Source organism: Fulmarus glacialis, unplaced genomic scaffold (assembly GCF_000690835.1).
Source record: "Fulmarus glacialis isolate BGI_N327 unplaced genomic scaffold, ASM69083v1 scaffold3347, whole genome shotgun sequence".
In the NCBI taxonomy this organism is placed as follows: Eukaryota; Metazoa; Chordata; class Aves; order Procellariiformes; family Procellariidae; genus Fulmarus; species Fulmarus glacialis.
The window spans coordinates 15,117-41,122 of record NW_009221226.1 but is presented as its reverse complement, the minus strand read 5'-3'; the positions used below and the strand labels follow the sequence as shown (position 1 = coordinate 41,122).

Below are 26,006 nucleotides of genomic sequence, written 5' to 3'. Positions count from 1 at the left end.
TGCTGAGCAAAAATTTGCCCTCCCAGCTGAATAGACTTTACACAAAATTTGATCCACATGGATAAGATATCAGTGTCAAACCTCTGCGGAGAGAAACTCCAGACTGAAAGTCTTATAAGAAAGGGGGACTGGAATGCCACGTGTTGTGCTGTATCTGCAGTCTTTCTGGAGGACTTTGAAGAATACTTTTATCTTCAAAGGTGGAAGCAACTAGACTTAGAGAGGGAAGGGGATAGAGTTTTAAGTAACAAAGAAGAGTCAGGGGCTATTGATGTATTAGGAACCAACAGGGAAAAACCTGTGAAATGCCTCAAAGGAATTAGGGCTTTTTCCTCTGAAGAGGTGACATGGTCTATAGCCCAGCTGAAATGTCTCTACACCGATGCGTGTAGCATGGTAACAAAGAGCAGGAATTGGAAGTAACTGCGCAGCTGGAAAGCTATGATCTAATCACTATCCCTGAAACTTGGTTCAACCAATCACACGACTGGAGCACTGCCATGGATGGCTAAGAACTCTTCAGAAGGGACAGGCAAGGAAGGAGGGGTGGGCGATTTGCCCTCTACAGACTGATTGTACAGAGCTGTCTTTGAAAACCAGTGATGACCAGGTCGAGAGCTTGTGGATGAAACTTGGGCCAAGTTGGCCAAGCCAACAAAGGAAACCTCATGGTTGGTGTTTACCGCCCACCCGATCGAGGGGAGCCTGTTGATGAAGTGTTCTTACTGCAGAAGCATCGCGCTCGCAGGCTCTGATCCAGCTGGGGGACTTCAGTCATGCTGACATCTGCCAGAAAAGCAGCACAGCAAGCTGTAAGCAGTCCAGGAGACTCTTAGAGAGCATCAAGGATAATTTCTTAATCCAGGTGACAGACAGCCCAACCAGAGGAGAGGCATTACTGGACCTGTTGCCTACCAACAGAGATGAACTAATTACAGAGGTCAAGATCAGTGGCAGCCTGGGCTGCAGTGATCATGCCCTGGTGGAATTCACAATCTCGAGGGATATCGGCCAGGTGAAGAGTAAATTCAAGACCTTGAATTTTAGGAGATTGAACTTTCAGTTGGTTAGGGAATTACAGGATAGCACCCCCTGGGAAATTGCCCTCAGGGATAAAGGAGCAGAACAGAGCTGGCAGCTCTTTAAGGACATTTTTCTTACAGCACAAGAGCTCTCAATTCCCATGTGTAAGCAATCAGGCAAGGAATGCAGGAGACCAGCATTGCTCAGTAAGGACCTCCTGGTCAAATTAAAGCATAACAAAGAAATGCACAGGCAGTGGAACCAGGGACATGTATCCTGGGAACAATATAGGGACACTGCCTGGATATGTAGGAATGGGATCAGAAAAGCTAAGGCATAGCTGGAGCTGAGTTTGGCAAAGGATGCAACGAATAACAAGAATGGCTTCACAGGTATTTTGGTCAGAAAGGAAGATTAAAGAAAATGTATCCGCCCCTCAATCCCTCTCTCTGCCCCTCTGTCCTGAGACAGGACAACTAGTGACAACCGACATGGAGAAGGCTGAGGTACACAGCAATTCTTTTGCCTCAATTTTCACTGGTAATCACTCTTACCACATCTCTCAAGTCCCTGAACTTCAAGGCAGGGACTGGGGGAATGAAGTCCCTCCCCACTGTAAGAGAAGATCAGGTCTGAGACCATCTGAGGAACCTGAACATACACAACTCCATGGGACCAAATGAGATGCATCCGAGGGTCCTGAGGGAACTGACTGATGCAGTTGCCAAGCCACTCTCCATCATATCTGAAAAGTCATGGCAGTCACGGAAAGTCCACAGTGACTGGAGGAAAAGAAATATCACACTCTTTTTTAAAAAGGGTAAAAAGGAGGACCCTGGATATTATTGACCAGTCAGCCTCACCTCAGTGCCCAGTAAGATCATAGAACAGAGATTCTATGGAAGACATGTCGAAGCACATGGAAGACAGGGAGGTGATTAAAGACAGCCAACATGGCTTCACCAAGGGCAAATCATGCCCGACCGATCTAGTGGCCCTCTATAATGGACTGAATGCATCAGTGCACAAGGGAAGAACTACGGATGTCATTTAGCTGGACTTCGGTAAGGCCTTTGATCTGGTCCCTCACAACATTGTTGCTGCTGAACTGGAGACATACGGGTTTGATGGATGAACTATCAGATGAATAAGGACTTGGTTGGATGGCTGCATCTAAAGAGTGGATGGTCTGCATCCAATGGCTCAATGTCCAAGTGGAAACCAGTAACGAGCGGTGTCCCTCAAGGGTCCATACTGGGACCAATACTATTTAATAACTGCATCAATGATATAGATAGTGGGACTGAATGCACCCTCAACAAGTTTGTGGATGACGAAGCTGAGTGGTGCAGCTGATACACCAGTGGGAAGGGATGTCATCCAGAGGGACCTTGACAGGCTTGAGGAGTGGGCCCATGTGAAGCTCCTGAAGTTCAACAAGGCCAAGTGCAAGGTCCTGCACAAGACAATCCCCAATATCAATAATGGCGGGGGAATAATGGATTGAGAGCAGCCCTGCAGAGAAGGACTTGGGAGTACTGGTGGACAAAAAATTGGATATGAGCCAGCAATGTGCACTTGCAGCCCAGAAAGCCAATCATACCCTGGGCCGCACAAAAAGAAGTGTGGCCAGCAGGTCAAGGGAGGGGATTCTTCCTCTCTGCTCTAATCTTGTGAGACCCCTGGAGTACGCGTGGAGTACTGCGTCCAGTTCAGGGGTCCCCAGTACAAGAAAGAGATGGACCTGTTAGAGCAGGTCCAGAGGAGAGCTACGAAAATGATCAGAGGGCTGGAACACCTCTCCTATGAAGAAAGGCTGAGAGAGCTGGGTTTGTTCAGCCTGGAGAAGAGAAGGCTGTAGGCAGACCTTATTGTGGCCTTTCAATACTTAAAGGGGGCTTATAAGAAAGACAGGGGAAGACTTTTTACCAGGGCCTGTAGTGATAGGACAAGGAGCAACAGTTTTAAATTGAAAGAGGGTAGATTTAAATTGGATACAAGGAAGAAATTTTTTATGATAAGGGTGGTGAGACACTGGAACAGATTGCCCAGAGAAGTTGTGGATGCCCCATCCCTGGAAGTGTTCAAAGTCAGCTTGGACAGGGCTTTGAGCACCCTGATCTAGTTGAGAATGTCCCTGCCTGATGTCCCCTGATGGCAGGGGGGTTGGACTAGACGATCTTTAAAGGTCTCTTCCAACTCAAACCATTCTATGATAAGAAGTGCTAGAACACTGCAGTTTGATTTTTTTTTTTAAGAGAAAAAACATAGAAGCTGAAGAACATAAAAGAAGAACCTCTGAAGAGGGAAAATTACCAGCTACAGATAGAAGGTCTAGTGAGATGTACTGACTGGAAAACGTGAGGAGCAAATGTGTAAGGCTACCAGCAGTGGTTATTTTACAAAGCCTCAAAGGCAAAGGTCAGATACCCTTAAAAAGAAAGCCAAAATCTCTCAGTGTACTGCTTCTACCAAAGTCTAGCCTAGAAGACTTATCTGCATACTATTCAAATGGAAGTAATCTTCTAGGTTCATTTGAAGAGAAACAAAACATTGTAAGAGTGCTGATGAACAAATCTGTGGATTTTCCAGCATAGCTAGACAAAACTCACATTCTGTCCAAGGTGTCAACACCACTTCAAGTCAAGTCAGACTGAAGAAACCCCAGGTAACTGGTATCCCCTTCGAAAAATTTTAACAGTGATGACTGAGCACTCCCTAAAGAAACTTAACTAGTCTACCTCATCCAATAAATAACAGCCAAAAAGAAACTGCATATTTTTCTGTATCTCTTACCACTACAGGTTGTTTAGGTCTGTTTTCGGTTACAATAACAGTTTCTTAGGTGAAAAGTTAGTAATAATATTTTTCTTAAAAAGAGCAAAAAAGCAAGAAGGTCTACATATTTTAGTTCAGTTAAACGATACCTGGAATCTTCAACTTTCTTCAATATACAAACAAACTACAAACTTTCATTTTCATCACGACTTTAATTTTTCACACTTCTGCTTCAACCATGTCGTAAGTCAAATGCACTGATTATATCTGCACTATTGGTCACCTCAAGACGGGTCTGTTCACCCCTACCAACACTGTAGGGTTTAGTTGCATATATCATTTCATATTCTCTTCTTTTGCAGGAAGAGTTATCATGTATTCATAGCACAAATTTGGATTCTGATGGAAGTAATATATGTTGATATCTAGGTCTTATTTCTGTTTTGCATATAAGTATTTGAAATGTATTTACAAGTATGTCGCTCCTTAATTTTCTAATTTTCTAATATAATTTTCTAATAGGTTTAACCCTACTCTTTTCCTGGGCTGTAGAATTTAGATTTCCATTAAGTAATTTGAAAATAACTACCTTATTTTTAACTGTAACTGCTAAACATTTTTATCTAATTTACACATACAAAACCTAACTAATGAATGGCCATGCTCAAGGAATAACAATTTTTCTGCAGAGGTAGCCTACATTGTTTATCCAATGAAGGTCATTTCCAAAGTAGGCGTTCTATCTTTTGGAAAGGATATGGAGAGTAGCTTAATATAGACAAAAATACAGTCAGTGCATTTTCTGATTGTACTTACAAGAATCTCATAGAATATTTAAGGCCAATTAATTCTTTGAATTTCATCTGCCATTATTGTAACAAAAATCTGCAGTTTTTCATACCATATAAGCTAAGGTAGCTGTATGTGTGTTTATAGATACATGTGTATATATTTTAAAATTTTAAATACAAAGTACGAATAGGGATCTAAGTACAGTCCAGAGGTAAAGGGTATACTGCCTATGGCACACAGCTCAACTGATGTGCACTGTGCTTAAAGTGAACAAAGGCAAGACAGCTTACCAAAAAATCAGAATCACATGAGCAGAAATGAAAAGGGCAGTGTGGTGAGAAAGTTGGCCTCAGGAAAAAGAGCAGTTCAAAACAAGAAATTGCCAGATCAATTAAGTTTTCAGGGTTACATTTTTAAAGATTATATTTCTGTGTTATGTTTATTTATGAAGGTTTGTAAACAATATCCTGAAATGAATAAAAATGGGACCAGGAACAGAATGAAAGAAAACATACACAGAGGTGCAAATATCTACACAGATGGCAATATATGAGTAGTTTAAGCAAAGAGGTTACAAATAAGGAAATATTTCTTTTTTTGGAAAGAGCTGTAAGTGAAAATAAAGAGCTCAACTTTGAAACAATAAAGGTGGCAATCCGTGTAGGAAGTACAGAACGGTGAGGCCACACTTCGAATACTGTGTTCAGTTTTGGGCCCCTCACTACAAGAAGGACACTGAGGTGCTGGAGCGTGTCCAGAGAAGGGCAACGAAGCTGGTGAAGGGTCTGGAGCACAAGTCTTATGAGGAGTGGCTGAGGGAACTGGGGTTGTTTAGTCTGGAGAAGAGGAGGCTGAGGGGAGACCTCATCATGCTCTACAACTACCTGAAGGAGGTTGTAGCGAGGTGGATGTTGGTCTCTTCTCCCAAGTAACCAGTGACAGGACAAGAGGAAATGGCCTCAAGTTGTGCCAGGGGAAATTTACATTGGATATTAGGAAAAATTTCTTCACCGAAAGGGTTGTCAAGCATTGGAACAGGCTGGCCAGGGAAGTGGTTGAGTCACCATCCCTGGAGGCATTTAAAAGATGTATAGATGTGGTGCTTAGGGACATAGTTCAGTGGTGGATTTGGCAGTGTCAGGTTAACAGTTGGACTCAATGATCTTAAGGGTCTTTTCCAACTTAAATGATTCTATGATTCTATGATAAATAAATACTCATGTCAGATCAAATGTTGCCACTGTAGACAATTTTGTATAGTCAGCAATATAGTAATCATTCATTTCCTTAACACACACATAATTCTAAAAATTAACTCAAAACCCAGTAGCTGCAGGGAAGACCTAAATGAACTGTCATTATTTCATATGCCCTTTAAAAAGTTTCATAAACAAGTAGACTTGCAAAATAAGCAGGTATGTAAATGCAAAGCAGTATCTTAGATTTTTAAATTTCTCATACTACAATTTTTTAAAATAAAAACATGTTTTAAGATATTGCAAAAACCCTTTAATGTGACCAAGAAAAAATAAACAGAATGGATGGTTAATTTTTTTTGAGTAATCTGAGGAAAGTAAATCACAAATAATGAAAAATGAATTGTGAGGAGCTCATTTACAGGAATTCACATTTTTACTTCTAAGAATACCCCAGCAAATGGTATTTGCTCCTCTGAAAAACAGTGATTTTTTAGATGATGGCAAATAAACAGTAAGCAGACTAGTTCTTGTGCACTGAGAGCTACATACAAGGTACTGAAAAATTGCCTTAGGGTCAAAAGTCTAATAATAATAATATCTAATACCTAGTAGTAGAGCTGCAGTCCAATCTCTCAGTGTTGCTATCACAAACACTTATCACTCTTAACTTTAATATACTTTTAAACTTAGGATAAAATGTCACACTACTTTTAAGGTAACTAACTCCTGCCACTAACTCCTTCCTGTGGTTGAGGAGAAGATGAGGAGGTATGGCACAGTTATTTTTTTAGAAGGTCATGCAGGGCCAGATAATAATCCAAACGTTAATTGTCCCTTTTTTTTCATGGTACAAGCAGCTTTGGCTCTTTTTTTTTTTTAATTCTGACACAATGACAGGGTTAAAGCGCATCATTACAGACTGATTCCATCTTTGGCATTTATTAATTTATTAAAAGTTTAAATGTTGTGTCAATTGCAATAGCAGTTTTGGTTACCTGGACACCTGTCTAGGAACTTAACTGAGACTATGAATTCATTTTGCACCGTTCATTTAGAATGTTATCAGCTGTTCCCCTTTTTCCCTGATTATGACTGACAGCACTAAGATGTTACCAGTTTCTGAAGATGTCAAGTAACAGAGCCACCTTACAGTAAATATACTTTTAGAACAGAAAACTAAAAAGGATTCTATGTTATTACTTTCCTGAACACACAAAACAATTATTACCTCTGCATGCTGATCCTTCTATTTTTTTTAAAGAAACATAATTCAATTTGTACTTCTATTCAAATAATACAAAAAAGCATACTTTTGAAATCTCCATCCCCAAATGTCAACGGATAGGCTCCTGGCTTTTCAATCTTGTACATTTCCTCTATAAAAAGGATTTTACAATCATTTATTGTGTCTTCTGGGCCTCTGAAAAATAAAAACAATAAAAAGTACATTCAACTTAGATCCTCAGACCTAGATTCTGTACTTAATGAATCCTAAGCAACGAGATAAAGCTAACTAGCACCTTTTTTTCATCACTGATAGGATACTTTATTTCAATTCACCCACAAAATTCAGTCTAGTACTGTAACTTCTAAGAAAACCAAAACACATACTTAAAACTCGCATAAAGAAAAGACTACTCCATCACCCTCAGACTTCCTGGCAGCTGCCTATGTCCTTACTGACAGCCATCCATAACTTTGTAATTCTACTGCTAAAACTTCGAAATGGTTTTTTGGCTGAACACAGCAGACCAGACAAAATCATATCCTCTCAAATACAGCATATCAAACATTATTATAAAAGTATAGTGTCAGAAACGAACCAGAAACATGACTTATAAGATACAATAATAGACGCTACTTGGAACCCACAGAGTAAGAAAAGCAATAGAAAGCTTCAAAAGCCCTTCTATGACTTCTAAATGTTTTGGAAACCTACAACCCAATCTTGCAAAGACACGTACAATTCTGAATTACGTACTGTGAGTAGTCCTGTTAATGTCAGGTTTCAGTGCAAAATTTGTTCACCATATCTCAGTGTTGAGTAACAAATACTCCATGACCCCACAACACTAATGCTGAGAGACTTCTAGAGAAGGATTAGGAAATATTAAATGTAGAGTAAAGGTTTTCACCTCCTCTTATTATAATCTCCTTGTATTTACTAAAATTCTTATTCAAATGTAAACATATCTAGGAAGAAAAGGCCATAAAAACACAAACAGTTTTAAAACACTCCCTTTTCTTCCCTCCTCAGGATGATATTTGTGCCTTCTTCAATTGCCTGTTTTCCTACCATTTTCAATTTACTACCTGATCTATAACTAAGGAGGAATTTTGAGTATAACCTGTATTGGAAGTATTAATTACTGAACATAGTCTCACTGATTTCATTGAATCACATGTGTCGTTACTGATTTCAGAATTGAGCAGTTTGACACGAGAGAAAGGAATTTACTAGCTGGAGAGCTTTATTTCTTGCAGAGTGAGACCCAGCCATTAAAAAAAAGAAAATCTGACAAGAGTTTTGGGTTTGTTGAACTTCTTTCCTCTTCAAAAGATAATCTAATTCTGTTGCACTGCTGCAGTCCCTGTTTAGTTCTAGAAAAACCCTTCAAAACCAGAAATTACACAAGCAACTAAATGAATACAGACCACAATTACCATAGCTTGAATTATTAAGATTATAAAGTTTAACATTTTACCAAGACTGTGATGTTTGTAGTTAAAATGTCCAGTGAGCATCCTGCAACACAAGAAATAAAACAGATTTTTTTCTTCTTTCCTGTGTAGACATCAGATTTGCTGGACATAATAAAGAAGTAGTCACACACTCAGTATTTGAAGGAGGTTGTGCAAGATTCTGCTAAGCAAAGCTGAAGTTCACTGCACTATTGCAGGTGTCTCTTCAAAAGCAGGGAAAATTGATAACTGTAAAGATAATGATTAAGTATTGCCACACTGGAGACTATTTTCCAGGTGAAGACCACCAGTAAGTTAAATATTTAGAGTGCAAAAAGGCCTGAGAATATGTCTGAATCACGCAAACAAGGCTTCTAAGTCCTATTTGTAGGATATCTGTAAGAAACAATCATAGAGGTGACCTGAAAATCCTTTTGAAGAAAGTCAGCCAGGTGGCATATTCCTATAAAAAGGTCTAGGCTGCAAAACTAAATCAAACTATAGACAGGTAGGGAAACAAGACATTAGATCCATATTAAATAAGGATAACCACAATAACAGAACACCTCCAGAAACACCAGGCTTCAGTCTGGGATCAGTTCAAGTCTGCTCCCTGCTCTGCCTTTGTCTGCTCCCACCACTTCCTTGTGGTGACTCCAGGTCTTGGACTCTGCCATATGCTGACTTAACTAAGGCAGAAAAAAACTAAGCCAGGGAAAAAACCACAGGCAACAAAACACTTTTTGGTGGCCCTGAGCACTTCAGTGTTTAGCCCTCCATGGAACTGGAGTTGAGAGAACTCTGATAGTGTCTTGATTCACTATAATTGTCTTTTAAGTACCAACAGCTGTTTACTTTGGCATCTGTATTTATTTTGACCCTTTTTCTTCCTTGCAGTTTCTGGAGGGAAAACATTCCCCATTGTTGGTCACATGCATAAACAGCAAATGTTAGCAAATTTCGAAGATTGGGGATATTTCAACAGAACATACAAATGCTACATCAATGCAAATACATTCATCAGACAGAACAGTTTGTTCTCCTGACCAGGAAAATCATGTATTTAAGATAATCTTCATTTGCACACTAGGGGGCATAACTTAAAAGCAGTTCTGGCCATTGTGGGTAACACCCCTCAGATTTATTTAGGTTTCCACACAGTGCAGTGAACACAGGAAGTCTGATTTTCTGCATCTCGGTCTGGATAAGACCACATGGTCCAACCACCCAAACTAGAATGCTTGGACGCCAGATTTTGTTACAACAAAGTATGTCTCTGACAACATAAGGTTATGGAGATACGTCCAGTCTGTGAATGGCTACAGCACTTAAATTCCTGCAGCTGTTACCAGATCTGCAGCTCTACTTAAGGCACAAATTCCACGTTTGGTTTAAAGTGAACCATTTAACTAGAAAATTGTCCCTGACACAGATAGAAGAGCACTCCCAAGAACGACTACCCCCTCTAAAAGGACTGTGGGTGCCAATACGCCCCTGCGGGGAAGGTGAGGGTAGAAGATTCTCTCTTCTGCAGTTGCATGCAAAGACACTTTGAATTTTCTACAACACATACCCATTAATTCAGTCATAAAAGCACTATACATTCAAATATAGAGAGTACAAATTGTAAACATAATCTCTGGCAGGAAAATGGAATGAACAAATACAGACTGAGCTTCTCAAAGCATCAAGGTTTCCCTGCTTATTTTCTGTACCTTGGAGAGTCTTTTCTTTAGTGCCCTATGCTTTTTGTTAGTCCTAGACTATTTAAAGTTAAAAATAAAACAAAACAAAACAAATCTCCTGACACTCTTTAATGCTATAAATCTAGCTATGTTAGGACCTTCCTTAGCTATACCACTGTTTACCTGCCTATCCAGCTTGATTCCTCTAGAACTTGTTTCTAACAGAACCCAAAAGTAGTGAATCTATTTTAAAACCAAAATATAGAATCATGCCTTCTTTCACCTGCGTAACATGAAATTTTATATTCATATAAAAAAATACATGTATTGGTTTGTATATCTCTATGCTTACAAAGCAAAAGATAAAAAATAAACAAGCACCCCTTAAACTTTAAGCAGATCTATATAAAAGTCAAAATAGTCATAGAAGTTGAATAATGTGTTGGATATTAGTAAGCATACAACTACAAGTGCATCTACAGAAAACCTGAGACATAATTTATTAAGTAATTTAAAATCTTGGCAAGAAAAAATAGTGACGGTCTCAATATAGCAGCTACAAACATGACTTTACCCATGTGATGAGATACTCTCAAATTCCAGTACAATTCAGACAAATTTCAGCATATTTGCAGAGCGTATTTTTCCCCAATTCTTGCATCTTGCAAATCTTCAATGTGTATGCAGTCTAAATACGCTATCCCTATTACGAGCAAAACTGCATCTAGGAAAAACTTGCAACATTTCCTCCCTCTCTCTCTACACTGCCTTATTGCTTAGAGCTGGTTTACTTTAATTTACCCCCTTTTTTACTGCATTTTCTCCAGAAATTTAGAAAGTAGTTGTTTAAAAAAAAAGCTTTGCATCACATGCAATTCTCTGCATAAAGTCTTTAGACAAGAAGGAAGGTTGCAAAACACCATAAAGCTGTACTCACAAATCTACAGACACTTGTGTTACTGCTATCCATATGTTTGGGAAACAAGCCAAACCTGAGCTCAGTAGAATATTTATTAGGAACAAATTCCATTGGTGCCAACTTAAACTATTAAAATTACTTTTAACTACACTGATTATCACATTGTTTTCTTGAAAGATACCATGAAAAGATTTACAAGTTGGTTCAATGGTGTTAGTGTTTCAAAAGGCACCACAGCAAAAAGTTTTTGTGAAGTATGCAGAAGCCTGGATTTTTATCAAGTTTATTACAAAAAATCACGTGTATATTATCTCAACCTCAAAGTGTTGAACCACAACATACTTTTTTTTATATAAATAGTTAAATAAACCAACTCTTCTAATTAATACTAGAAAACACAGAACTCTCAAAATAAAAAAAATAAATTCAGTTGCGTGGAGGTAACTATTGGTAAAAGCATGTTCTTCTCTCAGAGCACTGTAATCCTACTGACATCAGCAATACTATTCCCATAACTAGATGGAAGTGATAAAATAGACAGAATTCATCATTTCTGTATCACATATTAGGTCATGGTAGACATTCCTTCTCTTTTGGGCATCTCCTGTATTTTTCCTTCAGGATAAGGGCACTCAGAAACTTACTTTCAGGCTAAGTTTCTTCTAAAAGATGTCCAGTATTCGATACAGAGAAAATATTTTATTTTCTGCTATGAGTTACATAAGGAGCAAGCAAATACCATCAAATAACTTTACAAAGCTGCTATGTTCCAACAAATGCCACAGCTGCATATCTGGAACTAAGAGGAGGATCAACTACCATTGTGACAAATGATGTCTAATAATAAATGGTTAAGCCTTACCAAAGCTAAAAATCTCTGGTCAGCTAGTTGCTCTTAAAAGACTAATTCTTCTGCCACATTACACATACAATAGCTTTAATAATGATCAGGCTACACATAATTTGTCTTTAAAATTATGGTTATCTAATAAATTTGTGGTTATATTATTCTGTCAAATACACACAAGAAATATCACCTTTCTTCATTTCTCCACTTTACCATACCAAAAATGAGATTAAAAAAAAAATCTTGAGTTATACATTACGCACAGTAAATGGGACTTGTATTTCATGCAAGTACACTAAACCCTTTAAAGAAAATAAATCCCAAAACAGAGCCAGACCCTTCAATACAACAGAATTCCTAATACAAGCTTTCCTTTTACATAGGTTAGCCATAGCCAGATAGAAACCTTCAGCTGAACCTTCTTGTATCTGTACTTTTTCCCCCCCCACTTATTTTTTTTAAACCTTCAGGTTACAAAACACTCTAGACATACATAATCACAGATGACTAGAACAACCGGTCATGATCCTGGATATTTCAAAGATCAACTTTCAAGAAAATAAAAGCTGCTAGATGACAATTACCACACCGTGAAAACTGTATCAGTTCTTATAGTCTGAGAGATTCAATTACAATTGCCAGACCTCTCTCTGGAATTTTCTGGTTTTATCGTACTGAAATTAGAAGAAAAATGTTTCACACACACTAAGTCAAAATACAGTCCTGAATAAAAACAGGGCAAAATTTACTATTCAGAAAATACACACAAAGGCTATATTCACACAAAGAATCATAAGGAAAAGTGTCCAATGACAATTTATCTTTAGGCTTCCTAAGAGCAAAACCTTACTCACACTAAGTCATGTTCACCACAGACAACTAATTAATTTGTCAGCTTCTATGGTTACTGTCAAAGCGTATTGTCCAGGTCAGCAGAGAAACAGCCACAATCAGAATAAAACCTAACAGAATATAATATTGGCGATGCTCTCCAGATGTATGAATTCAGTTAACAAACAATATAAAAATCAGAACAGGACCAAATTTACTACCACTTTCAGTATCTATCTTTTCATATGGACTACTTTGTTTACATCCCATTTATGATCAATCAGCCTCTATTCTGCTTTTGCAAAGCTTTCAGCCAGCAACTCTTTTATTTTCTCCCACATCATCAAACTACAGTTTGATAACTTCTTCAGAAATATGCAAACATCTTTTCAATATTACCATTCAAAATGCTTGTTAGAACTTTTACTATCATCCCCTGAGAAGCGGTTGAGCCGCTAGAGTTCATGTCTAGTGTATGTATCAACCGCATTTCATTGCATCTTTACACTTTGTGTTCTCACATTTAACAGCTGCATGAACTTGTATGCTGACTTACTCAATATACACTTTTTAAAGTGAGGCCTGTTTTTTAAAAACACTTTTCTTTGCCTTTAAAACAAGAGAAACTGTGTTCCTGAACTGAGCTCATGAACAATTGTTTATCAACTTTTATTATAAAAATATTAAAATACAAATATGTTAAAATCATTAGACTAGAGAATTAAATATGTGCTATTGTAACACACAATCTCGACAGAAATCTGCTCTCGAAAACCAGAACTATGTTGTGACGTTCAGTATATTCACTCTAAGTCACTATCAGCCAAAAGAACGTTTTGAAATTAAAGCAAATACATATAACAGCATGCGCATTTCAAAAGATGTTAAATGGAAAATATGTCAATCTGATATAAAATATTGCAACGTGAAAATAACTACTGGTTGCGTTACATTTAAACATTTACTATAACTTAGGCTAAATTGTAGTTGCAACAAACCACAAAGACACATTGTCTACACAGAATGAAAAAAAGGCTAAAACATACCCATAAAACAATTCCAACCCTCACCAAACATGACTGGAGATTTGATTTTAAGCAGGCTTGTTTTAAAGGTTACCTACAAAATCTTCCCGCATGAAGACAGCATATTACATTGATAATTTGACCAAATTCTGCTAGGTTGCCCTGAATTACATAGAGGTTCTTTCATTTTGTATTGTATGCAAGCAGAAAAAGATAGTATTTTCAAGATTTTTTCAGAATATTCCACACCCATTTGGTTTATCATGAAAATACAAATGCACAGGTACAAAACGGGACAGTATTAGCTGCGCTTCTAATTCAACTTTATTTATTTTTATTTCACAAGCCACTATAATGACAAAGGCACAAAACAACCTCTCAAGTATACAAAGATTTTATTACTCTATATATATAGCACGAAGATTTAAAAAAAAAAAAAAAATTAAAAACCCTATTTCCCAGGATATGTTAAAGACCTTACTATCAAAAACGTCACAATCTAGTATGAATTGTTAAGACCTTTAAAAACAAAACAAACAAAACAAAAAACACACACATCCCCAACTCCCAAACCTACAAATTCACATTGTGGATACACACACAAGCCAGCCAGGACATTACTTTTTTTTAATCTCAGTAGTAGGCATAATGCTTGATGCATTTACAAAACAATATATTATAGTTCATGGTGCCAGACTCTGGAAGAAGAGGTTTGGATGCAGGGACTATCCTTTTTTCCTTAGCCTGGGATCTGCAAAGGAGACGACCATTAGAAAAGCAAGCATAAACCGAGTACCTGGGAAAAGGGGAAAACACTGACCTGAGAGAAGAGCAAGTCACATCATCAGTTCCTAATAATCTATTCACCATAGTAGCTCAGGAGCAAGACTCTGCCCTATGCCATGAAATCCACTAAGGAGACGGGTAAACGGCAGCAGACCAATCCCACCCACCCAGCAGCGCCAGCACTTGAGACCCACCGGTGGCCGGCACTGCGGACCTGTCCATGGTACTGCAGGGAAGCCACTGGTTCCAACGGGGAGGGGGCACGACCTGCAATTACTACAACTACTCCCTTCTTGAACTTTGTGGCTGGCACTATCACAATGCTAAACAGGCATCCACAGTTTCCAAATCCAGGATCAAACATGCAGATGTTAACACCTACTTGACCGAATGTCCATAAAGAACCAGGTAAAAAGAGCTGGTTGAAGATCCACAAAGATAGAACCCCAAAGACTTCATATATGAAAAACAAAGCTACAGGAGCTGTGCTTGGCAACACGGGGCATGGTCTAAGCTCAGTCTGCTTCTCTATGTGTTTGTGGACTGAATTGCAAGTGTTCTGGTTTCAGCTGGGACAGAATTAATCTTCTTCCTAGTAGTTGGTACAGCGCTCTGTTTTGGACTTAGTATGAGAAGAATGTTGATAACACACTGATGTTTTAGTTGTTGCTAAGCAGTGTTTATCCTAATCAAGGACTTTTCAGCTATCCCAGCCGAAACAAGGACAGCAAGACTCAGAACAATGCAATGAGTCTGCTCAAGACATCATTCCAGGGGTCTGGACTAGTCAATAAGCTCTTTTATGCTAGGAAGAGGCAGAGCTACATAAAAGAGCCTAAACGCTTCTATCCAGATTTTACATTATGTTACAATTCTGAGAGTAGATGCAGCACATACTCATCATGAGCTTAGATACAGTTTAGGAGACCAATCAATGTACCCAGCTGGATTAAGTGAGAATCTCAATTCAAAAACAAAGACATGAGAATAAGCACCTCCCTTCATAACAAAAACTCACAGGAATACTGTCAGGATGGAAAGGCCTTCCAGAAAACAAAGAACAGCAAAGGAAGAGTCTTGAAAACACAGAAACATGGCAAGTATTCTGTACAATAATAAAAATAATACTAAGTGAATAAATAATAAACACATACATAAATAAATTTAAGGTGCTTTAAAACAAACAAACAAAAAACCAAAAAACAAAAACCAAGAGAGAAAAAGATCTGAAAGTATCCACCATAAAATAGTAAATACAACAGCAAAAACATTTCCCATAGAATGCTTCGTATCAAACAAAAGGCTAATGAGAAGTCCTCGCAAACAAGGCCAAAACCACATTTTTAGCCAAGAAAGTTGGTAATGAATGGAATATCACGGCTTGAATGTACATGACAGCATTACTTTATTGAAAAAACTTGGCATCCAGGGATGCTCTGGCTCAGAACAGGATGAATCTCATCTCACGAAAAATTCCTGAAAGTCAGAAAGTACAGTGACCTACAGAGAGAAAAAGTTCTAATTAATTTGGCATTTAGAGGGCAGTCGCCCATTTTGGGATTGCTACATTCCTTATATTGCCCAATTCTCTTCAGACAAATTAAATCAAATACCTATGCCATGATGTCCAATTCCACTAGTGCATGATATTAAATGCTCCATTTAAGTGCCCAATGTCTATTGCGTAATGGTAATACAACCTTTCTAAGTCCTATGTGTATGTTTGGAATCTTTGATGATGCCCTTATTATTCATTTTTATGTAGATTCATTTTTATGTAGTCAAATGTTCGTAGACTTTTGGGTAAAACTGTTGGAGAGATGTCTCAACAAACAAGGGAGGAAACTGTGGATGGGGTAGGCAAGCAAAGGGCCTGGGGTGATCAGAAGAGAAGGAACACAGCAATCAACAAAAACAAAACCAAAAACAAAAACAAAAAAGGCAGAAGTGCAATCACTTGAAGCGTAGGCATGTAAAGAAAGAAGAGCCAGCAGAAGAGCTTTACCGGGAAAGCTCTCATGCCCTTTCTGGGGAATCAGCACACTTTGGTGCCTCCCTGAAATACCTATACACCAATGCACACAGCATGGGGAATGAACACGAGGAATTAGAGAAGTCTGTGTAATTACTGCAGATCCATGACCTCACTGGGATCATGGAGACATGGTGGGATATCTCACATGACTGGAGTGCTGTGACAAATGGATATGGGCTCTTCAGAAAGGACAGGCTAGAAAGACAAGGAGGGAGAGTTGCCCCTTACGTGAGGACAGGTCAGGAGCCAGTCAAGAGCTTACAAATCAAGATTAGCAGACAGAACAACATGGTTGTGGCTGTTGTAGGTGCCTGCTATAGACATCCTAATCAGGGGTAAGTATATGAGGCCTTCTTCAGACAACTGGAAGAAGTTTCATGTTTACAGGCCCTGGTTCTCACGGGGAACTTGAAGCACCCTGATACCTGCTGGAAGGACAACAGAGCAGAACACAAACAATCTAGGAAACTTCTGGAGTGCAGTGATAACAACTTTCTGACACAGGTGATCAAGGAGAGGTGCACTGCTAGACCCAATACTTATGAACTAGGAAGAACTGGTCATGAAACATTAAAGTCAGGGCAGTTTGGCTGCAATGATGATGAGATGATGGAGTTCAGGATCCTTAGAGGAGGGAGCAAGGTAAAAACCAAGACAACCCTGGATTTCAGGACAGGAGACTATAATCTCTTCAGAGATCTGCTTGGAAAAATCTCATGGGATACAAACTTGGAGAGAAGAAGGAGCCAGTAAAGCTGGTTGATATTCAAGGATCACCTCCTCCAAGCTCAAGAAAGGTCTATCACCATGTGCAGGAAATCAAAGGCAGCAGGAAGCCTGCATGGATGACCAAGGCGCTCCCAGACTAAACTCAGACATAAAAAGGAAGTGTGTAAGATGTGGAAGCAGGGGCAGCTGACCCAGGAGGGACTATGGAGTTCCTGTCCAATTGTGTAGGCATAGGGTTGGGAAAGCCAAGGTCTACCTTGATTTGAATCTCGCAAGAGATGTGAAGGGCAACAAGGAAGGATTCTACAACAATAAAAAGAGGAAAGGAAAACTAGAGAAAACGTGGGCCCACTGCTAAATATAGCAGGGTCCCTGATGACAATAAACACAGAAAAAGCCAAGGTACTCAGTGTCTTTTTTGCCTCAGTGTTTACTGATAAGACCAATGTTCAGAAATCCCAGGCCCCTGAGACCAGATGGAATGTCTGGAGCCTCAGTGGAGGAGGATTAAATTATGGAACACTTAAGCTGGACATGTAATTATAGGAGGCCTAACAGGTTGTACCCATGAGCGCTGAGGAAGCTGCCTGACATCTGGACAAGGCTACTCTTAGTCATCTTTGAAAGGTCATAACAACTGGGACACCTTCCTGAGAACTGAAAGAGAGCAAATGTCACTCCTATCTTCAAGAAGGAAGATCTACTGACAGACTGGTCAGCCTCAACTCAATCCCTGGGAAGGTGATGGAGCAAATAATCCTGGAAATAATTTCCAGATACAAGGACAAGAAGGTGATCGGGAATTGTGAGCATGGCCTTACAAAGGGGAAATCACCCTGACAGTCTTCTACAATGAGGTGACTTGCTTGGAAGATGACAGGACAGCAGGAGATGTTCATGACCACTTTAGTAAAGCTTTTGATACTGTCTCCCATCCTCACATATAAGCTCACAAAGTACGTGTTAGGTAATTGCACAATAAGAAGGATTGAAAACTGGCTGAATCCCCAGGATTGTGACCAATGGCACAAAGTCCAGCTGGAGGCAAGTCAGTAGCACCCCAGGGGTTGACCCTGGGGCCAGTACTGTTTAACATCCTCATTAATGAGCTGAATGATGGGAACAGAGTGGACTCTCAGCAAGCTCACAGATGATAAAAAACCAGAAGTAGTAGCTGCCAATATACCAGATGCGTGTGCCACCCTTCAGAGTGACATGGAGAGTTGGACAAGGAGGAATTTCATTATGTTCAACAAAGAAAAATGCAAAGCCCTGCACATAGGGAGTACCCCATGCACCAGTACATGCTGAGTGCCAAGTGGCTGGAGAGCAGCTTGGTAGAGAAAGACCTTGAGGAATTCATAAACAAGCAGCTGACCACAAACCAGCAATGTGCCCTTGTAAGCAAAGAAGGTTAACAGCATGCTGGACTGCATTAAGAAGAGCCTTGCCAGCAGATAGAGGGAAGGTTCCTCACTACTCAGCACTGGTGAGGCCAGGTCTGGGCTCCTGAAGATCAGACAGACACGGGCTTACAGCAGTGGTTCTAAAAAAGGGCCACAAAAATGATTAAGGGACTGGAACGTCTTTGATATGGGAGTGTTTGGTCTGGAGAAGAGAAGGCTTGTGTGTGGAGGGCTTTTACCCATATGTATAAACAGGGAGCCAGACTCCTCTCACTAGTGCCTACTGCCAGGACAAGAGGTAACGGCACAAACACAAACATGAAATTCCTTCTGACCACACAAAATACCTTTTTACAGTGGTTGCCCAGAGAGGTTGTTGAGTCTCCACCCATTAAGATATCCAAAACACAACTCGACATAGTCCCAGGCAATCTGCTCTAGCTGACCCTACTACAGCAATCTCAAGAGCTCCTTTCCATCCTCAACGATTCTCTTAAATGTATACACATATTTCAATACCACTCCTTTTTTATTTATTTTCATAATGCTTTTCCTAATATTGTGCTCATCACCATTTCCCTTCCCCCCCGCTCCCCCTCCCTCTTTGCCTTTTTGTACTTGTTTGTTTTCTTCTGTTCTTCCTCTTCTGTTTGGAATTACTTTCCTCAGTGGGAACAAACTAAGCTTCAAAACACTTCTAAAAATCAGCCCCTAGAAAGCAAGTCAAAAGACTCTGTGGTTCCAAGTCTGCATGTTTATTAGAGAAAGGATAGTATTACAAATACTGAAGATATAGTTTATGTTCTGGGAAAACAAAGAAAAACCTCAAGATCCAAGTCAACCCATTTTTCACCTTCAAAAGATACTTTTATGGTAATTATGAAATGGTTATGAAACTGAAAACATTCCAACTTTTAACATTTGGTGCTTATGCTTTTTTTGTTTGTTTGTTAAAGCAATTAATGCTTTAACACATAACAATTAAGTAATTGAAAAGTTAAGCTATTGAATGAAATCCAAAGAACCAATTTTCTCCCCCCTCGTCGCAATTTATGTCCATCATCTCTGGTCTGCCTGCCACGTACCACTGTGGTCCTCAAACCATCTCAGCAGCCCTTTGCTGAATTTACTTCAGTTTATGTGTCTCCCTTTTGTGCGCTGAGGTGTGTGGGGGGTGGGTGTTTGGGGGTAGGTGGAATCTAGTATTCTTGATGCAGTCTAATTAGTGCTTCGTAAAGGAGAATAAATCCCTTTCCCCACTCTTCTCCTTTTCATACAGCCTGAATTCTTAGCCTTCATTACATACTGCTGGCTCATGTTCAGCTTGCTGTCTACCAAGACCCACAGGTCCTTCTTATCAGAGCCACTTCCCAACCAGTATTGCTGCAAGGGGCTCTGCCTTCCCAGGTGCAGGAAAGACTCTGCATTTATCCTTGCTGAATTTCATGAGACTCCTGTCAGCCAATTCCTCCTGCCTGTTCAGGTCCCTCTGACTGGCAGTACTACCCCTGAGTTTCCACCGATTTGGTGTCCCTGCAAACTTGGTGAGAGTGCACTGCAATGCCACTGCCACACTGTTGCTTAAGATATTGAACAGCACAGGTCCCAGGATACGCCCCTGCAGTTCCCTGCTTGTTATCATTTTCCAGGTAGTGTACAACTCATTAACCACTATCCTCTGAGCCTGATCATTCAATCTTACCTTTTTTTAAACCCATCTGGTTGCCCATCCACCCAGATCACATCCTAATTGGGATAGGATATTGTGGGACAAGACAAAAGACCTGCTACATTTGAAGTAAATGACATCTGTTGCTCTCCCCTTGGCCACAGAGCTAATCATTTTATCATAGAAAGCAACCAGGCTTCTAAGGCATGATTTGCTCTTGGAAAAAAAATCCACCCTAGCTATTTCAAACCATCTTCACACAGCTAGCACTTCCAACAGGACTGTCCCATGGTTTTCCTAAGACTGAAATAAGGCTGACTGGCCTTCTCTGAAGATAGGTGCCACATTTGCCCTTCTCCAGTTGTCAGTGACCTCCCTGACCTCCATATCTTTTCAAATATACTACAGAGGAGCATCACTAGAGCATCAGCCAGTTCCCTTGGCACACTTGGATGCAACCCATCTGGTCCCATGGACTTGCATTGGTCAAGTTCTTGCAAGTACTCCTTGACTCAGTCCTCATTCACTGCTGAAGATTCTCCTTGAATGCTTTCACTAGGCACAGCTACCAGAGAGAGCTTGTCAGTGAAGGCTAAGGCAATGAAGACTGTCTGTTGATATTGAATCATCTGACTTTTTCCATCAATAGATCCGTATTTCCCTTGTTCGGCCTTCTACTGCCAAAGCAGTGGTAAAAGCTCTCTGCATTGCCCTTGATGCCTCTTACAAGTGTAAACTCCGGATGAGCTTTGGTTCTCATAACACCATCCTTCAGCTGTTGATAATAAACAGCAGATCCAGCTGTGTATCACCCTGTTGACCTATCCGGTACCTGTATTAAGAAGTTATCCCTGACATCCTCCAAAGAGCTTCTTGACTGCTTGCGTTCCAGTGTTATCCTGCCAGCAGATGTCAGGGAATTTGAGTTCTCCATGAAAATCAGTGCCTGTGATTCAGAAACTTTTAAAGGCGGCTTTGTCCTCTTCCTTACCCTAATCGGGTGTCAACCTACATAATGTCATCCTTTTTGGCCTCTCCCATCCTCATCCACAAGCTCTCAATGAGACTGTTGTCATCCCACTGAACAGCTCCCTACATCCAAACTTTTTCACATCATGGCAGCCCTGCCCTCTTTATCTTTGCCTTTCCTGAGGAGTTTGTATCCATCCAACAATGTCATAGTTCTGTGACTATATGCAGAACTAATTCCTCCTGCTTGTTTCCCAGGCTGCATGTATTTGCATACATGCACTTGAGATGGGTATCCCTCTTTTACCAATCCCAAAATCCCCCTTGTTCCCACCACCCTGTAACCCTTTGCTTTCCATGTACATGCCAATACCTCCCTTGACCATGGGTCATAATGCCCCTTCACCACCCAAAGCCCTACTCACCAGGTTGGCCAGCCTGTTGGCATAGATCCTTTTGTCCCACTTGAAGATCAAGGACTTTCAGGGACAGATGGGAACCCAATTATGGTATTAAAAGCCAAATGTCTGTTGACACGAGCTGTGCAATTAACCAAGTTTCGATCCACAGGTATTTGCCTGCTCCTTTCCCTTGGGAGGACTGGTCCTCCAAAGTCTTACCCTTTCACCAGCAGGACTGAGAAGCTCTTACATAACTGGGCTATTTAGTTTGAGAAATAACACCATTTCTAGTAAGGTAGACTTGGTTTGCAACTCAAATTTTAAAATTTCAAGACAAAAGAACAGTACATTCACAGTCCAAAAGACTCAACATGAGTAACAAGCACTAGTCTACTTTCCTTCCATTTTGGGAAAGCAAACTGAAACAATCAAGTATCAGTTTCTCCATATTGCCAGTTAAGAACAGGCAACGTGCAGGGAAACGGCTCAAAGTACAAATAAGTTACTTTTTATGCTCTTTCTTTAAGAATCGGGAAGAGGGAAGTATCAAGACATAAAATATTTCTTCCATGTAAGAGAAATAATTACGGGTAAGCAATCTTAAAACTGTAATCCTTCCACTCCTCTCTGCATAATGGAACCTATTTTGTCCTCTTTAAAGCAGGAAAACAAAGCCCGTGGAGGAATAGCTATGATCTGTGTAGAACCTGACCGTCATAACTATACAGGGAGTGTTCATAAAATGGAAATTTTTGTCCAAAGAGAAAGAAGGGAAAGAAGAAAGAGGAAACATGAAAAGGTATCTGTAATAACAAGTCAGCCAAATACCCTTCAAAATGTACTGTCAGTTCTTTCTAAACTTGCTAGTTTTGATTTCACACGTGCTGAACCAAGGTGGTATATCTCATTTATGACCCTGGTGGAAAGGACAATTCCCACAGCGAGTGGTTAAAGGATTCACTCTGTTCATGCTCTCTTCATGAACTATTCTCAGTCAGATATTGTTCTTCTGTCTCTCAACACACCCTGGACACCAACCTTTCTCCAGTCCCAGTGGACCAACCTTTCTGCAGTCCCAATAGCTGACAGTGTGTTCCAATCCCTTCTGGGCAGTTTGTCCTGCACCCCAGACTCCTTTTTTTGCATAACAGGAGGCACTGTATGCTACTCAGAAGTCTCTTTAATAATACTCTGTCCTCATGTCCATAATATCTTTTAATTCTTGAGTTTTTCCTCAAGAATGAAATCACAACTGAAGCAAGATCAAAAACCTAATCTGGAATTTAAAAATAAACAGTTTGATTTCCAGTAAACTTCACTTTTTATGTTCAAACAGATCATTCTTTTCACACACACGCACACCCACCCACCCCAAACATGAGTTCTTTTGTCCAACAGGATAATTAAGTGGGACCCAAAATACTCTTCCTGTTTTTAAGAGTCATTCCTGTTAAGAATTGCGAGATTATTACCTAAGGCTGTATATCACAGAAAGAGCCACCTCTAGCTGTAGAGACTAGGGAAAAGCAGTTCACAGAAGTGCTTAAGAAGTTCTAGGCATCACCTCTACAGAATCACCATGAAAAATCCCAGCAGGCTTCTTGGACAATCAGAATTTATCTTGATTTGAAACAGTTGCGTTGATTCAAAAGGAGGTCTCTTCTTCAAAGGAGGTGACCAGCTCCACACTGAAGTCATAAGGAGAAGAGGAAAGAGGGAGACACAAATTCACCCTTTCAGAAGTTTTGTTGCCTAAAAGAAATATGCCATTTTTATGTCTGTGCAAGAAAGCTGCAGGTAAGTTCTTCAGCAATTAGAATTCTTATTGTTAAGATACCTGCTGATACAGCAGGAAAGCTATTTTAAAAAATGGCTCCAAGTAAATCTTGTTAATATTCCACATATCAGCAAAACAACGTCTTCCCAGATCAACCAGCAATGGTCAAAGATACTACATTAAAACAAATAAACTGGGAAGTTATTTTGGGTAGGAAATTATACCACAAAAGTATGCAAGAATCAGTAAGGGATAAACCACATAGACAGAATTCCAGGCCTAATTAAAAACGCAGTATGAGAATTACACTATTGGGCAGCTACAAAGTATGACAACAACTGTGACATGTTGATTATCAAAGTACATACTGAGAGAGATAGGAAGTATGGTACTGTTATTTTCTAAGTGTCAAAATAAGGTACAACTGTGAATAACTTTTTTTTTTGCACCAGCTAGATAGAAATCCACAGAAGCACAAGAACTCTTGAAATCATCCAGAACAACGTGCAAGATTTGTTTCACTGTTAGTTCACTATTCTGTAATGTGTTTAAATTCTGTACTTTTGCAAAGCTATAAAAACAATTATGTATGACTTAAAAAATCAGAAGTTAAATATAAATGGAAAAACTTGTTCAAAAGAAGTAAAAGGAGCTGCTAGAAGTAAAATCTGTACAGGTAGCATAAAGACCATGTAAAAACATCATACCGCCTTCTGAGAACAAAAACATGCCAGACATGAATAAAAGGAGTCTGAAAGAAGATAAACAGGAATGTATCTCACCAAAAAAAAAAAAGCAGAAGTTGTGTTCAAATGAGGAAGATAAGCCCCAGATCTGGCAGGTTACACAGAAAAACATAATAAGCATATTCAAAAATTAGAGAGATTGATCTGAAAACAAAACAATCCTTCCTTTTTGGGAGCAGGAAGCCTCACACAAAAACGTGCAGAACTAAAAGACGACAAATATAAAACTGAAAATTTAGGACCCTTTCTATTATTTTCCATTACCGCTGCTTGGGTAAAGACCTCAAATTCATTAAATATTCACTTAGTCAAAGATGTATAAAATCTGCAGAGCACACAGATTTTTCTGATATTCTTGTATAACTCCGAAGGCTTTATACAAAATACAAGTCTTGGTATTGACAGAGTCCTTGCTAAACTCAAACTTTCAAAGGCTGACTGAAGAAAAGTAAGAGTTGATTTTGTCTCTATTTATCTTGAAGTCTAGCAAGGAGAAAACGCAAAGCACCATTTGAACTACTTTGGTTTGATTTGGTATGGTGACTTTAATCATGTCAGCCAGATCCAATGTTAAAATAAATTGTGTACAGTTTGCCTCACAACTATCCATCAGTAACAGGCATTTGATACATGCCCTTTAAAGTGCAAAGAAGACAAGTCATATTACTCTGGATTACAAATAACTGCTTTCATCATGAAACAGAAGATACTCCCAAAAAAGAAGAACAGAGGATCTTCAAAAGAGATACACCCTGCAAATTTAGTTAAAATCAGTTCAGAGGTGCCACACACACAGAGACCATTCTGAACTGTACGCATGCACACACAGTCATGAGAGACCTATGGTCCCAGGCCCACCTATATCCCATGGTCAAAGCACTGCTGTCTCCCTAGTATTTGTATCTGAGACACAGTAAGTCCAGTTTGGATGGGTTTTAGACATCCTGCAATTACAAATTTCAGTTGCAATGCAAATACAGTACAAATGAAAATTATTAGTATGTGGTCAATTCTTCCGTGTAATGATGTCTTTTTCTCCCCTGTTCAGTCTCACTCCTCTCTTTGATAATATTCTCTAATCCGTATCTGTTTCCCAAAAGATGAACTAATGATGACAGACTGTACAGGACATTTCCTTTAGGTTATGACTGAGACATGAGTAAAAGTAACACCTAACAAACACGCACGTCAACAGATACAGTAAAAAAGACGTACTCATCACGTGTTCTATGAGCTCCAAAGCATTACCACAAACAGTACATGTTGTTATTTCCTGTCATTGTGCCAACAGCTTCACGAAATCTTTGTCAAAAGCAATCAAGAACAATAAACCAAACATTCAACTATTGCATACAAAACTGTTTTATACAAAGCCTCTTTGACGTAATACCAGAAAGGGAAAAAAGTCCAAGCCATGAATATATCTGAAGCAACCCTAAGAAGTCTGCTTCCCCTTACTGCCTGCTGAGGTTGTTCTTACGTAGTACACAAATAACTAGCCATCAACATACAATTAATCACTAACATATATTGATAAAGCATTCAAAATAGATTTCACCTTTATTTAAAACAATTAACTAATGCTAACATTATGGTAAGAACTCATTATAACATATCAATAATATATTAAATTATAGAATATTCATATATTAATTATATTATTACAGACTAAAATATTATAACATAATCATAATTCTAAACTAACTT

At 39.3% G+C, this 26,006-nt stretch overlaps 1 protein-coding gene across 1 annotated transcript in view; it reads right to left on the bottom strand.

Annotated features, from left to right (window-relative positions):
- The window catches only part of LOC104079108 (E3 ubiquitin-protein ligase UHRF2-like), a gene marked incomplete at both ends in the record, with an annotated part of 39,671 nt that overhangs the window by 11,101 nt on the left and 2,564 nt on the right, over window positions 1-26,006 (bottom strand). Inside the window, one exon of the mRNA XM_009581016.1 lies at window positions 7,103-7,212. Within this exon, the coding sequence (XP_009579311.1) occupies window positions 7,103-7,212 (110 nt within the window). The remainder of the gene's footprint in view (window positions 1-7,102; window positions 7,213-26,006) is intronic.